Here is a 16,275-nt window from a genome sequence, read left to right on the forward strand (position 1 = left end):
CTTTTATTCATTCAACAAATATTTATTGATACTTGTTATGTATCAAGGTTCTAGTGACAGAGCTGGAGTTGAAGCCGCGTGTGTGGGGGGGAGGCAAATGTTAATAAAAACTTAAGTAATTTATCTACATTAGAAAGACATTACTCTGTGGAAATGTGATTAAGCAATGCTAAGCAGAGAGATGGGGCACACAGGTTAGTCAAATAGATATCATTGAAAGGACAGAACAGCATTGAAGTGGGGACAAATATTCTAGGCAGAGGGAACATCCAGTGCAAAGACTCTAAGGCTGAAGCGTGCTGCTGCCATTCAAGGTCGGACCAGCAAGGAAGCCAGAGAGGAAGTGAGACCTAGAGTAATAGGAGGTGGAGTCACAGAAAACAAAAGACCAACTGACCAAAGTCCTTGGAAGCCATTGCAAAGATTTTGACTCTTATCCTCAGTAAAAATGGGAATCGCTGAAGGATTTTGAGGCTGCTACTATAATTATTTGGCTTACATCCTAACCAACTCATTCTAGCAGGGACATTTAGAACAACTGAGAACAAACCTATCTATCCTAGGGCCAGAAACTGAGCAGGCAAACCCATTAGGAAAATATAAATTCAGTGAGAAACAATGGTGACTGAAAGCCAGGAGGAAGCAGTAGGGGTGGTGAGAAATTCAACTATGTGGCTATAACTCAGAAGTACAGTACAAGGGACTTCCTGGCAGATTGCTCATGGGGCGTGAGAGGAAGAGTCAAGGTTGACATCAGCTGAGAGGGTGGTGTTGCCATCAACAGAGACCAAACAACCATGGGCAGAGCAGTCAGGGGAAACAGATACTATTTGGGACATGATTTTTTCTTTCTTTCTTTCTTTCTTTCTTTTTTTTTTTTTTTTTTTTGGTACTAGAGATTGAACCCAGGGTCCCTGAGTCACATCCCCAACCCTTTTGTGTTGTTGTTGTTGTTGTTGTTATTGTTATTGTTGTTGCTATTGAGACAGGGTGTCACTAAATTGCTTAGGGTCTCGCTAAGTTGCTGAGGCTGTCCCCAAACTTGCAATCCTCCTGCCTCACCCTCCAGTGTCATGGGATTCCAGGTGTGCACCACCACGTCCAAATGGGACATGATAACTTTGAGGTGTCTCTAAGACACCCACAGGGAGAGGTGAAGTGTCCAGTTGGATACAAGAGTCTGGAATTCAGGAAATAAGTTCACAGTTAAAGCCATCAGCTTACAGATCTTTCTCATAGCCAGTGAGACTGAGTGAGGTCAACAGGGAACAAGTATGGAGAAAAGAAGATACCCAAGAATTGAGCCTAAGCAAATCCCAACATTAATAGGAAAAACCAGCCCAGGAGACCGAAAGCCATATCCTCAGAAGGAGGAACTCCAGAGATCTGGGGCAGGTGAATAGACAAGAGGGGAAATCACACAGAGAAGGAATGGTTCACTGCTCAAGTGCTGCAGATGGGGCAAGTATAAGACGGAATTTGAAAACCTAATCTTGACTTTTGGAGTGCAATTAAGAAAGCCTAGGAGGAGAGCAACTGGACTGTCAGATCTTCCAAGGTGATATTAACGTAGGACCTTCTGATTAGTTATTCTCCCTTCTTGAGCCTCAGTTTTTTCATCTATAAAATGGAGCTAATAATAGCATTCATCTCCTACAGTTGCCATGAGGTTTAAGTAAAATAATACATATAGGAAGGTTGGCATAGTGCCTGCTACACAGTAATTCTTCAACATAAAGTAACCGTTATTATTTTGAAATGATGTCATTTTTACAAATTATGGGCCTGATTGGGGAAAAGAAATATATTATTTTTAAGGCTACTTCATTTTTATACTGGTAAATAAGACTTTTCTTCATCAGACTTATAGTTTGTTTCAAGATAGAGTGTGTCCTAACAGTCAAAAAAGGAAGCATAAAGCTGTTGCAGTTTTAATTGTCTTATTTTTTATTCTGGTAAGAACAGGTACCATGAGATCTACCTTCTTAACAAATTTGAAGTGTCCTCTACAGTGTATTCAGCTACAGGCATAATGTCATACAGCAGATCTCTACAGTTCACTCATCATGCATAAATGAAACTCTGCACACATTGAAAGCAATTCAATTCTACCTCCCCCTGGCGAATACCACTCTCCTTTCTGCTTTCATGGGTTTGACTGTGTTAGATGCCTCGCATAAGGGGAATGAGGCAGTATTCATCCTTTTGTGACTAGTTTACTTCACTTACATAGTGTCCTCCAGATTCACCCAGGTTGTAACATATTGCAAGATTGCCTTTTTTTTTAATGCAAAAGGATATTCCATTGTATGTATATGCTACATTTTCTTTATCAATTCATCTATTGATGGACATTTAATTTGTTTTCACATCATTACTATTGTAATATACATCATCTTTAACCCTCATTTTCCATTTAATGGGTTTTTTTTTTACACAGGTGACCTTTCCATTTTAAATACTTACATTTCACATTCTTGCAAGAAATCTTAGTAAACATCAAGCACTATAAGCCATACTCTATAAATCAGTCGAATATGTGCTATTATAAGAAATTAGTTTCCCAAGAAATTAGAAGACTAAGGAACAAAAGCAATCTACACTAAGGACTGGAAAACAAATTTTAGTATTGAAGAAGTTTCATTTACATATGATTGTTATTATGAAAGTCTGACCGTTAGTGTAAATAGATGACTATAGGCTACTGTTAGAGGAATTCTCTCCGTATCTGACAATTTGACATATGGTTTGTCAACTGCACATTTTAAAATTTACCTCCCACAAATTTATGTATAGAAAGACGAAAAACTGAGGCATGTTATCCTTCTGTTGCTGTGTGAACAAATATACCGTTGCTAAAATTGTCACACTGTTCTCAGTGTCAGATGTGTGAAAGCCTAAGCCAGAAGCTTTGAAAAGACAGCAAAAACCTACACCTGGTCTTTGTTGGCGTTTGTACGTGCTGTGCTCTTTGCGTCTAAGGGATAAACTTGGCCCTTCTGTTATGAAACATCATAATCAATCATTTGCCAAAGACTTCCACAGCAACTACTGCACATATGTTGGGGACACAAAGGGGAATTTATCTGACTGTCAGGTAGATCAGAGAGAAAACTCATTTTTTTTGCTTCATGGGATCAATATGTAGAAATCAATATGCAGAGTAAGGAATAAGTGTCAGCTGTGTGGAAATGATAGAAAAAGTACAAACTACAGAGTATACTTTCTGGACCATCCCCATAAGTACCAGATCTGATCTTTGATGTATTCCATTAGTCTGGTCAACCAATGTTCTGTAACCACTTTTCTATGAGTTTACAAGATCTTTGACAATGTCGTCATCTGATGTGTGTGTGTGTGTGTGTGTGTGTGTGTGTGTGTGTGTGTGTGTGTAAGAGAAAGACTGAATGTTAGAGAATATTTGGGATTGTTATCCCCATTTAAAAATCATAAGAATCTTGAAGTCCTCTACATCTCCCAAATGGTGGGCAATCAGCTTCTTCTTGAACTTACCTTCCTTAAATCATACATATTCATTCTGTGGAGCAAGAAAAGTTGAAGTTTTCTTCCTACTATTGACAGTTTTCATATTGCTGTCTTCTCTCTATCCTGTTTTTTTTTTTTTTTGTGCAAAGCATCCCAATGCCTTCTAAGCATGTTCCTTTTTTAAAAAAAATAACAGTTGTTACAACACATTAGGCACTGTGCCAAGCACCTTTATTACATTATCTCATTTCATTTTTCACAAACTTTATGAGATGGGTTTTACTTATGCTCATATTTTACATATGAGGAAACTGAGGCCAAGGATGATGATACAACTTGACCAAGTCTACCTGACTGCAGATCCAAGGCCACCAGGAGGCTCTCCCACCTGTTGTCAAAGTCAAACAATATGACTTACATCTTTTGCAATTTGTTAACCTCACAGACAAACAACAAACAAAAACCTGCTAAATCCCTTTGCTTGCTGTTGAATACATGCCCCACATGTTCCTTGAGAAATGAGGCCTAGAAGCTCAGTGGCTAAAGATGTTAAAGGGAAGATGTTAATATCTTAGTCCCCAAGGCCCTGTCAAGCTAAAGAGAAAATATGGAACATAAAGCTGAAGAGAAAATATGTCCCTCTACATATACATTTGTGTATGTTTTTAATGGTTTTATTTCTAGAGTACTTAGATCTTTTGAAAATACTGAGAATTTGAAAGGTAGCTTTACTAAAATGAATTATTCAAAGTTCAGATGATTTTATTTACCAAAATATTTATCATAAATTTATTTCATCTTAAGTCAAATAAAAAAATATTTAAGCTCTTCATTGGTCAAGAGGAAATTGTCAAACATGACTATTCTCTCAATTAAACATGAGATCAGCAAAGATGTAGAGTTTGGAAACACTATTGCTGGCATATGCTTTCATAAAAAATCATGGACACAGTTGGGCGTGGTGGCACATGCCTGTAATCCCAGTGGCTTGGGAAGCTGAGGCAGGAGGATCGTGAGTTCAAAGCCAGTCTCAGCAGTGTTGAGGTGCTAAGCAACTCAGTGAGACCCTGTCTCTAAACAAAATACAAAAATAAGGCTGGGGATGTGGCTTAGTGGTTGAGCACCTGTAAGTTCAATCCCCAGTACCTCCTGCAAAAACATCATGTACACAAACTGTTCTTTTTTCCTCAGTCTCCAACATGGCTTGGTATGGCACTGGTCTTTATTTAAACTTTGGAAATTTTATTCAGTATGGACTTTTGTTTGCATTGATTTTTTCCCCTAATATTGCATTCAAATAATGTTTATTTCAGTTACTGAGCTCTTATCTCTCAGTTAAATATTTGCCTCCAAATAAGTACTTCACTCACCACATCCTGCCACGCCATGCACTTTCTTCCTATCCCAGCTTCACACCACGTCCACATCCACCTTCCCTCTTTCCACCTCCATCTTCTACATCTACAGAGTCAAACTGGTGGTTTGAGGGCTTATGACTACTGATATGCTGTGGTTGTCACTGAGTTAATTTCTTTTTTAATGAAATTTTAAATTTTAATTTACTTTTTATTTTTAATGATATCACACATGACATGATCATTTTAGAGAGAAAGTGCTTTAGCTTGTGACATCTTTCAAGTCAAAGGACATTGAGCAGATCAATCCTGCCTTTGGGGAATATGCTTTCTCCATTCTGTCCTGGTTCCCAGCATTCTCTGAGTTACCTAGTATCTGGCTTGATTTGCATAGTCCAGATGGCTTCCTGCTCCATGGCAGGCACTTGAGTTTGCTGTGCTTACCTCCAACTCACTGTGCTTTTTCCACTTCTGACATCCACCTTCCTCTGAGTTCCCTTGCTCTTCATTACTCAGGGAGCTCCAGACTTGATTTAGTCATCTTTCTCATCCACAGATTCTCCTTAGCATTCTGGATTGAATTCAGTTGGACCAACAGGCTCAATGCTATTTTTAATAATCAGGTGAAATAGGGATGCCATGCTTTGGGAAGTTTCCCTTTCTTTCTAAAGACCAGGCAGCGGCTAGCTGGCGTTTCTAGCTCCTCCCTCAATAATTTTAGCGAAAACAAAAAGCATCTCAAATTCATAAAAAGTTAGTGACCCTTGACCCATATTCAGACAGCTTAGCTTTACATAGTATTGCAAAGGAGACATAAAACAGGGTGATTTTCTGCAGTCATCTCTGCCACTACATGCAAATAAAGTTGCTACAGTAGTGTAGCCCAGAGTAAGATAATACTTCTTCCTCCCTCCTTTTTTTTCACATTCATTTTCTTCTTTTCTCACATTTTCTGGGGAAATGTATATGAGATGGTTCCCTCTGCTCTTCTGTCCAGGGGCATTTTGTTAGTGTGGAGATTAAGGTCATGTAAAAGGATTCCAAGGTATTTCAAAACTTTACTTAATAAATGAATAGTTAGCCTGGCACAGTGGCCCATAATCCCAGCAGCTTGGGAGGCTGAGGCAGAAGGATGGCAAGTTCAAAGCCAGCCTCAGCAAAAATGAGGTGCTAAGCAATTCAGTGAGACCCTGTCTCTAAATAAAAAAATATAAAATAGGGCTGAGGATGTGGCTCAATGGTTGAGTGTCCCTGAGTTCAATCCCCAGTCCACCCCAGAAAGAAATAGTTGGGTGACCAACTATTGAATTTTATAGTTCTAGCTATAGAAACAAATGTAATATGATTCGTCAAGAAGCAAGTATTTCACGTTACCTTAAGACACACATGTACACACACATACACCCTACACATACATACATGCCCCACATACACACCTTAAGAGACTCAAAATTATGACTATGTCAGGAGGCAGCAAGAAAAATACAAAAGATGAAACAGTTCTCTTTTCTGTGTGTATTCTCTTTGGAAAAATGAATGAATGGATAAAGACCATTCCCAGATGCAATGCCATACAAACAATCTGATGACCCAGGTAATCATGGGAAGAATATGCCTTAGTTTTTGACATGTTTCACATCAAAGGACATGGAGAGTCAATCTCATGAGAGTTGAAGTGATTAAATTTTTCTAATTTTTAAGGGGACCAAAAACTCATTTAAGCAGATGACTCAACTTCTTTTTTATTGTTTAAAATATTTAACAGAATTTTCACTTAGTATACACAAATTTAAAGATCCATGGAATATTTTCATGATTATATGGAAACTAGTTTAGTGAAAGCACTTTACAGTAAGAAATTCCACTGACTCTATCCAAAGAGTGCTTCATATTGAATTTCATTCAGACTTGAATCAAAATTTGATGTATTAAATTATAATTATTATAGTTTCATAAAATTGTAGCTCTGTCCCAATAAAATCTACCATTATTATAAATGTTTTCTAATACAATGGATACACTCCCATTAAAACCTTTTGAGTCTAGGTAACTCAGACTTAAAATCAATCAGTTAGTTCTAGAGATTTTAAAAATCATAAACAGTAAGAAAAAAAATCATTTAAAATGACTATGTTTAAACAACAACAATAACAAAGCTTATTAAATAAAAATAGAATATGGAAATCTGTCTTTTTATGCAGGGTTGGAATTTCTTAACTTCCTTGGATTAAGGATGTGCTTTAAAGAGTGTCTGAGCCCCTGAAGATAGGGCTGAGGATGTGGCTCAATGGTTGAGTGTCCCTGAGTTCAATCCCCAGTACCTCCCCAAAAAGAAATAGTTGGGTGACCAACTATTGAATTTTACAGTTCTAGCTATAGAAACAAATGTAATATGATTCGTCAAGAAGCAAGTATTTCTGTTTATACAGAACCTTATGTATGCATGAACTTTTACAATTTTCCTAAGAGAAGAATCAAGAGCTTTCTAAGGGATCTATGACCCAGAGAGAAATTTTTATATGGTGCATTTTAAGTATTCAATTAAAAGCCTGAGGCAAAAAAATTAATTATGACTTTTATGAGGCCCTCAACCTACATGACATCAGCTGCTATGAAAATTATGGCTGGCCAAGGACACCAAATGGTACCACTTAAATCTTTACTGGGCAATATTGCTAAGTTTATACAATTCTTTTTAATCCACGTTCCTCCTTGATGATAATATCCCATAATGCTTTTAGCCATCTTACACCTGGCAGTGTCTCAAATACCCCAAGATCCTGTATTCTGCAAGGAGGGGAGACTAAAAGGGAAAAGTTGCTTTGAAGTTTCATTCATTCACGGAGTTTTAAGATTATCATTATATTTAATACGTGTGGTCAGACACCATCAAAATTATGAGATGAATGCAAAAATGTTTAATGGACCATCTTCTCCCTTCCTGCTGCAGACAATCCCTCCAACATATATGCATTTTATAAATAGCTTTGATGATCTTAAACCTTTTATTTCTCCTTCCGTTTCTTTCTCCTTTTCCTGAGATTTAACATTAGCTCTAACCAAGGACGGTGCCTTCTAACCATTCCCACTGGCTGGTTTTTCTTTTCACTTCACTTTCACACATAAGAACTTCTATTTGCACTGCTATTTTAAAGTTCAGTTGTTTTTTTTCATGTTTCAGTGAAATCAACAGACTCAACGAGTGGAAAGGAGACAAATCCCCTTTCCACTTAGTTGTTTTTAGTTTGATCAGTATTTAAATCCATAAGACAGAAAAAAAAATGAGGCAAACTGATTTATAGTTTGGGGACATTATGGCCATGGAGAGGCCACAGGAAGAGCTATGCTACAAGGCTTCTCTTGTGAAGGTCAAACTGATACTGCCTAGCCATGGACAATCTGATATCATTTTGCTGTCACCAGGACAAAAAGCTCAAACTTTTGAGGGAGAAATCTCTTATGTCAACACTCACAGCCCCTACTACCCAAACTTAGTTTGCAGTGCCGTGTGAAAACTAGTCTTGTTTCCAAAAAACACTGCCTGGCTTCGTTTTCTTCATGTTTCCATGTTTTCTCTGTACTGTGTGGTTGACACCTAATCCATCTGAGTGTATTTTCTTAAAGTGCTTGCAAATAAAACCAATGCTTTGCCTTCCCTGCTCCATTGCCAAACAGAGATGTTTTTGTTCATTGGATAATTCATATCTGTTCTTATTATTTTTCCTCAAACTCAGCGTGGAAATCAGCACTTAGCTGCCAGTGTGTTGGAGGTAAATGCTTCACAGACACACAGACAAACCACATCAGAAGCTGCTTCTTCGTGCCCTTTTCCTGAGATTCCTTTTAACCCAAAAGGAGTCACTTTTGCAGCAGATAGAGGCTCCAGCCCAGCACGGCCACCTGATGATCTGGGGCCTCCGTGCCTGCCTAAGCCCCAGAGCCTTTCACATTGTTCCTATAAACACCCTCTCCTAGCTCCCGAAAGCCTTGTCCACAGCCACAACCCAGGCTCTCTCAGGACAGACTCCTCCCTGGGCGAGCACTCCTCCCGCTCTGAGAGCGAGTCCTCCGCATCCATTCTAGCTGAGCTGCAGATGGGTAACCCTGACACCACTGACTGTTCTGAGACACCTTCCCCAACCTGGGGTCAGAGGTCTGCTGTGACAGATGGCACCACCTTAACCACCCCTGCCACCACTCATGTAATTATTCTTCCTTCCTTCGCCTCCACCGTTTTTTACAAAGACTGATTTCTTGTCTGCCATCTTGTTATGCAGCTGAACATTTTTTTTCACATAGGTGTTGATGAGTAAACCATTCTACACCATCTGCCAGGGAGATGCACTACAGTCATCCTCATTAAGATTACTTCGAGCTATAAAATTTACTTATATTTTCTTTACTTAATTTAGAGTTATTTATGATTGCTTCAAAATGGTTTACTTATGGCTTAGTATATGCTTATGGCTGGTGAGTTGTACAGTGGTTTTCCTTAATATGAGTTATCTCAGAAAGTTAAATAAGTATACTGTTATAATTAGAATGTAGAAAAAGTCTAAAATGTTTCAAAAATTTTAATCCAATGTTAATACCTAGTAGATAACATTTTTCCTCACTGATTCATATTAATGGTCCTATGTTAATAGTTTAATATCCTTGTTTCTCACAGAAGTGCTTACTGACTGAGTGGTGCTAATTCTTCTTACTTGCCTTTTACTAAAAAACTACATCTTTTGAACCCTTTTGCCCCACAGGAGAGGATGATGTAAATAATCTTAATTAACATTACAGAAATTTAGCCCTGTGATTGTTTTGGAATTATTTTTCCTGAGCCACTCCAGTACAGAAATTTATGAATACATTATTTATATTTGCCTTCCATCTATAAATATTTTTTCTACATGCTATGTCATTGAAAAGTGTCCATATGCCAAGCAGTTCCTAATAAATTATTAACGAATGCCTAAAATGCTTCAAAATATTATGGCACAAATTTTCAATTGCATATAATGTAGAAATAATGGTTTCCATTTCAAAGGCACATAACTTTAGGCAGAAAATAAATAAATAAATAAATGGGAATTTATTTTCCTAAAATAAATGTTACACTGAAGTTCCAAATGAGCACTGTCATAAACAAAATTTTATTCATGTTACATAGTTTCTATATTCTATCCAGGACATTAAATCTGCAACATTCATGCATAGAGAAATGTTTTAGGAAGCCATATATTTTTCTGCAATTACAGAAAATCAATCCCATCCATCTTTTTTTGGATGGGTTTTGGTAGTCATCCAATGAAGGTGTTTAAAACATATTATAGGTCTTACTCCACTAAACGTTCCTCCCTTGCCACAGCAGGGGACCAGCCTGTGTTATCAGGTGCTTGGCAGGTATGGCTGCCTATGTCCTACCAGAGCATATCAATTCATGCACTGATCTCTTCAGTTGTCTGTTATTAAGACTCTCTGGTATCTTCAGTTATGCAGATGGTCTTGTGTACACAGTCAGGGGGGACGGCAACTGAAATGGATTCCAGTTACCAGTTTATTGCTCATAGGTTCTTCATGAGATGTTTTTCCTCATCATGAATTATAGTCACTATAGTATTTTTGAAAATTCTAATAGTGTTATTTAATTACTAAAATCTTGATTGGTTTAACACAATAAAAAGAGTAAATCTACATTCAGTGTTCATTTATAATCCCTGAATATTATTGAAACCATCAAAATAGGATTCAGTTTCTTAAGTTTCGTAACATACATGTTGAGTATTCCTAACCCAAAAGTCCAAAATCCAAAATGCTTCAAAATCTGAAAAAATTTGAGCACTGACATGGCACAGTAAAGTGGAAAAATTCTACACCTGACTCCATGTGAAAGGACAGTCAAAATGCAGGTGCACTAAAATTATTATTTAAAATTACTTTCAGCATATGTGTATAAGGCATGAATGAAATAAAAATGAATTGCATGTTGAGCCTTGGGTTCCATCCCTGAGGTATGTAATTATGTATATATAAGTATTCCAAAATCCATCTGGTCCCAAGCATTTGGATAATGGATACTCAACCCACTGCAACCTACTGATTTTTAATAAAAATTAATCTCCTACTTTTAACATTAATTATAGCACATTAGAGCAATAGCATTAAGATTATATTTATAAAGATCCACCAGACTTGATTTGATTTCAAAAACATCCTCAGATCACTCCCCAGGGATACTTAAAGGCTCTGAAACATTTGATCAGATCTGTGCCTCACATTGAATGTCCAGGTCTCTCCAGGTAGAAGGTACTCAAAAATGATTGGTTATGATATGAAAGCAATTTTCCTAACATCTTAAAAAAGTGTTTTAAAAGTGCAATCCCTATAATGAAATGTTTATTGATTTTAGTATCTATGTGTTATGGCTATGAAGTAATAAAATCAGATTTATTCTAGGTCATTTGAAAACAACCTATTTTAAAGTGAAATCATGGAACTGTGTAATTATTTGTCCATGCTTCAAGCCTGTATAATAGAAGTTTATTTTGTTTTAAAATAAGTAGAAAAAGCTCACAAATTATGGGTCTTTATGTACATATGTGTGTTTGTGTGTATTCAGCTATAAGACAATTTTAACTGAAAGTTCTTACTAATGTTTTGTCTTATTTGCATGCAGTACATAATCTCCATAATACTCATCGCTGTGCTGTGAATTGTTATTCCTGAGCTTAACTTGTGAAAACTAAGCTGATTCAGTTCAATTAGAATATGTATCTATTGAATGTCTACTATATGGTTAGCACCAGGTTGTATGTTATAAAAACTTCAAAAAGAAGCCTATCTATGATCATCTTCAACAAGAATCTTGAGATACCTTTGGGAATACAAAACATTCATATATAAATTAATTGAAATAAATTGTTAATAAATCAAACAGATGAAGTTTGAAGTAGGGAAAAGTGAGTATTTTAACATGTCTTTCTGATGCCTTACTAGGTATGTGACTCTACTAGAAAAGGTTGTTCCTTAGATTATTCACTTTGCTTTGGAAACCTTTAATCACTAGAGGATATTCCTAAATCTGAGAACCAATCCCTTCCCTTATGTCAGAGCATTCATTTCAAATCCTGCATGTGCAATTTAAGTCACAACTACTACTTAAGTCATGATTTTTAGGAGCAACTGCACCCTCTATGTTTATGTAGCGGTGACTCCCGTTGATACCACTAGGCACTTCTGTGAACAGAGTGTCTAACTGCTTCCATCCTTTCTAGCCACCTTCTGTGCCCTCTGATATAGAGGAGAGTGACTTTCAGAAATAAAATGGAGAGAGAGAGAGAGACTGAAAAAAATGTGCCCTGCCCCTATGACATCAGTTTTTGAAATAAATCAGAACTTGGCAGTTGATTACTGTCATGTAGTTGGAAGCCTTTCCTTGTCATGTAAAGGAGAGATGTTTACAGGAACCGTTTGCTATAACAGGATGCCTCTGCCCTTTCCTCAGAGCCAGATAACAGTGAATGGCAACTCTGGAGGAGCCGTGAGTCCAATGAGTTACTATCAACGGCCATTCTCCCCCTCGGCGTATTCTCTCCCAGCCTCGCTCAACTCAAGCATGATCATGCAGCATGGCAGATCCCTTGGTAAGTGATGTGAGCACCATGAGTCCCGCAGCTATTTCAATATAAGTACAAAGCACACGAGAAAAACAGAAGGCATCAAAGTGAGGCAGGATGTTTCAACACTCCACTCTTTAATGACCTGTCCTAGGAGGAACCAGGGCAGAGGTTCCAACATCAGACAAAACAGATACCCAGCTCTTCCAAGACCATGATCCCATCTACCTCTGAGCCTGGAAAAAGGCTATTTGATATTTGAGGTGGCGGGTAGAAAGGAAAAGATACAGTTAGAGAGAGGAGAGTCTACACTCCTCAGGGAACATTAATGTAGTACTTTTCCATGAGGCAGATTTTACCTTTGTGGAAGAACTTTTGCTGTAGAATGTTCTTTTTGGTTTATACATTTAAGGAAGAATGGTTTAACAGTCAAAACAGTGTGACAAAGGAACAGACTGTCTCACAAAGTAATAAAACAATAAAGTACTGGTTCACACGGTAATAAACTACCATGCAGACCAAGACCGGAAGGCCATCAGTTTGGGATGGGGTAGTAGGAAGCTAAACAAGGGAAACTTCAGAGGTCTCTTAAATGATGATTCCATAATTTTATAGAGAGACAGTTCTTAACCCTTTGAGGATTAAGGATCAGATGAAAAATATAGCTCTCCTCCAGGAAAAAAAAAACATAAACATAAAAATATTTAAGCATATAATTTGGTGGGTCTCGTAAATTCTTTAAACCTCCCGAAAAAAAGATGCTATGCCATAAAAAGAAAAAATCTTATATAAAATATATTAGCATGGCTTAGAAAAGAATGTAATAAATACTTCTAAAAACCCCCAAACATTAAAGACATACCAGATTGAACCACTATATGAATTCAGGCTGAAAAAGCTTCTGTGATGTTGAGAAATGAGAAAGCTTCCAGGAGAGCAAGAAGCAGAGAAGGAGCTGAGGAGAGCATGCCCACATGTGCCTCTCAGGAAAGGAGAAAAGGAGAGGACACATCCTCTGACCACTGCAAATCAGCAACAGAGAAAAAGTGACCAGAATACAGGACTTTGCTATTCCCTGGCTGACAACAGGCAGCACCGCACCTTCCTAATACTGACTCCATATTGAAAGATCATGATATCCCTAGTTTACTAAAGAATATTTTATGGCGATATCCAGGCTGTACATGGTGGAACTCAGCTTCCATGGTCAACAAATTCTTTGTAAGACTTCAAATGCAGCTGTGGGACTCATTAAAGACTCATACTTGTGCCTTCTTTAATGCTACCCCTGGGGATCATCTATGCATCTTATAATGATGTCCTTTTAGAGTACAAGAAAGTAGAACTTCCCTGTGCCAAAAATTTTTCCTTTAACAACCAGCCCATATTTAGTAGTATAACAGAAATCCATTATATTCAGATTTTTGTAATGGAACTATATAGAATCACACATATAAAGTAAAGCTTTACAAGTTATTCTGGATAGCCACAACACTTTCCCAAATACTTATTATCAAAGTGTGACTCTTTATCCAATTGCTTGTCCTAATGAACACAGTTTTATCCCCCCTACCAGCACCATTACATCAAACAAAAAAATTATAAATATTCAAATAGAGAGAGGCTTTGATTTTAGACCTTATCAATGAGCAGATTTTACATATTAACTATACTACATGGGAAGAATTTTCTCTTATAAACATCAAACAAATTCTAATTGGCCAATGCTGTGATAGTAGAAGAATTTTACAAGAATTTATACGTTTACTCTTTATAGTTAGTTGGGGACAAGGGATTGCAAAGATAAGAGTTAAGTGGACCATATAAAAGAATAATAAAATAAAGAACTAACTTCCATTGCATAAGCTACATTCTGTATAGCCTGAAGAAACATAGGTAAAGACAGAGTTGATTCCATGTGCTTAGGTTAGGACTTTGCACATACTAACTTTTCGAAAAACATTCATTGATGATTAAAATACTAGGATTATGCTCTCAAGTCCTTTTTGGAATTTGAAAAAATATTTATTTCATATTCGTTGGTACATAAAGCAGTTTTATTCCTAGCTTTATCCATTCTTTTAAAACATATACTAAAAATGCTTTTCTGTTGCAAACTAAATTGAAAATATTCATAATAATAATAATAGCTATAAATGTTAGACCTTAACTCCAATTTCCCTTCTAAAGATGAGTTGAATTTTTTAAAATGTTCACTTATGATGTTCATACAATTTTTCATGAAAAACACATTTATTTATAATATTTGTATATGTATATGTGTGTGTACATATATATGTACATCTACCCCCACACATGTACATCTGAATGATATCAATGAATTCTATCCAGAAACATAGGGCTCTTCTGTTTCCACATAAAAGAACTTTCTGAGTGACAGAACTACCAAGCTATGGCATAAACAGTATAAAGAAAGTAACATTCTTAGTCACCAAAATTTTGAGACTAATTGATAAAAGACAGGATGTCTTATTGCTAATTTTGCCAGATGAATGGCAGTACGTATTTTCAACTCAGCGTAAGTGGAAAATATAATACTTGGGTGTCCCCTTGGTTGCTTCTGAAAGTACTCTAGAAGTTGATAAAGATAACAGGAAGATAGGATCTTGACAAGCTTCCTCTAATTTATATCCTCAATACCATTGCTATCTTCAAATGGTAAAACGTTATGGTTTGGGCCTTTTATGGCCATTGGCTATTTAAACCCAACTCAATATATACTAATCATTTTAAAGAGTTTTTGTTTTTACCCATAACCTTTAACATTCATGCCTGTTTGGATGTAAAAATTTTTAAAGTGATTTTTTGTTCACTTGGTTTTTTTATGAAGTCACTGTCATTGGTGGTCAGTGGTATCACAAGAATAACATTAGTATGAATTGTGGCTTGAGGGAAATTACTGAATTCATCTCAGCTTCTCATCAGAACTGATTGTTGTCTCCCTCCCAAGATAGTCCCTCATGATTACTGGAAGGGAAGACGAGGTCGAACATGTCGGGTTCACTTAACAGTGGCTGTCAAACAGCCATTCAACAAATATCATAAATGTTGAGGTCTTCTATGTTATAGCCTGTTCACAGCACATCTACACTATATCCTCTATACCACAAGCTGCTCAAAAACAAAGTCAATGAATTAAAAGACAGAGCCATGGAAATATGACCTCTATGTTACAATTGGCACAGAAGTACAAGAGGCACTATTAATTTTGAGTCTTTTTGCATCCAATATATTATATTTCACCAAATTTTCTGCATAGATTCTGCAGAGACCTATTCCCAGCATGCACAGTCTCTGGACGGTACCACCAGCAGCTCAATCCCACTGTACAGATCCTCAGAGGAAGAGAAGAGAGTGACAGTCATCAAAGCTCCACATTACCCGGGGATTGGGCCAGTGGATGAATCCGGAATCCCCACAGCAATTAGAACGGTAGGAAATGCCAGCGTGTGCGTCTGCCTGGGTCTATGCACAGCCTCTACAAAGGATGGATTGTGCGTGGCTTTGTGCATTCCTAGGGTCTTATATAATGAGGATTGCCCTCTGTGCCATTGAGTTCTCATGAATATTATGCTGTGTGGCAGAGAAAGAGAACTGTCCATTGAAGAAAATTACGCAACCTGTTTTTCCATTTGAATTAAGAGTCATGAAAATTGTGATTTTTTTAATTAAATGATAAAACTTTTTTAAAGAAAATAAGAATAGATAGAGCCATAGAGAAAAAAGAGAAGGAACAAGAAAAAAAAAAAAAACAAATTCTTTGGCTGCCTTGAATTCCCACATGCATTGCAAATAAACCAGTGATT

At 37.0% G+C, this 16,275-nt stretch overlaps 1 protein-coding gene across 19 annotated transcripts in view; it reads left to right on the forward strand.

Annotated features, from left to right (window-relative positions):
* Positions 1-16,275, forward strand: part of SORBS2 (sorbin and SH3 domain containing 2) — an 86,861-nt gene that overhangs the window by 9,351 nt on the left and 61,235 nt on the right. For 18 of the 19 annotated variants that reach the window (XM_081269766.1, XM_081269764.1, XM_081269767.1 and 15 more), the window contains exons 4-5: positions 12,337-12,475; positions 15,729-15,901. In XM_081269766.1, the coding sequence (XP_081125892.1) occupies positions 12,337-12,475; positions 15,729-15,901 (312 nt within the window). Of the gene's footprint in view, positions 1-8,575; positions 9,044-12,336; positions 12,476-15,728; positions 15,902-16,275 lie in introns of all 19 variants that reach the window. The other variant, XM_081269771.1, reaches the window with a different exon arrangement.

This window comes from Spermophilus citellus, assembly GCF_964194105.1.
Source record: "Spermophilus citellus genome assembly, chromosome: 16".
Taxonomy (NCBI): Eukaryota; Metazoa; Chordata; class Mammalia; order Rodentia; family Sciuridae; genus Spermophilus; species Spermophilus citellus.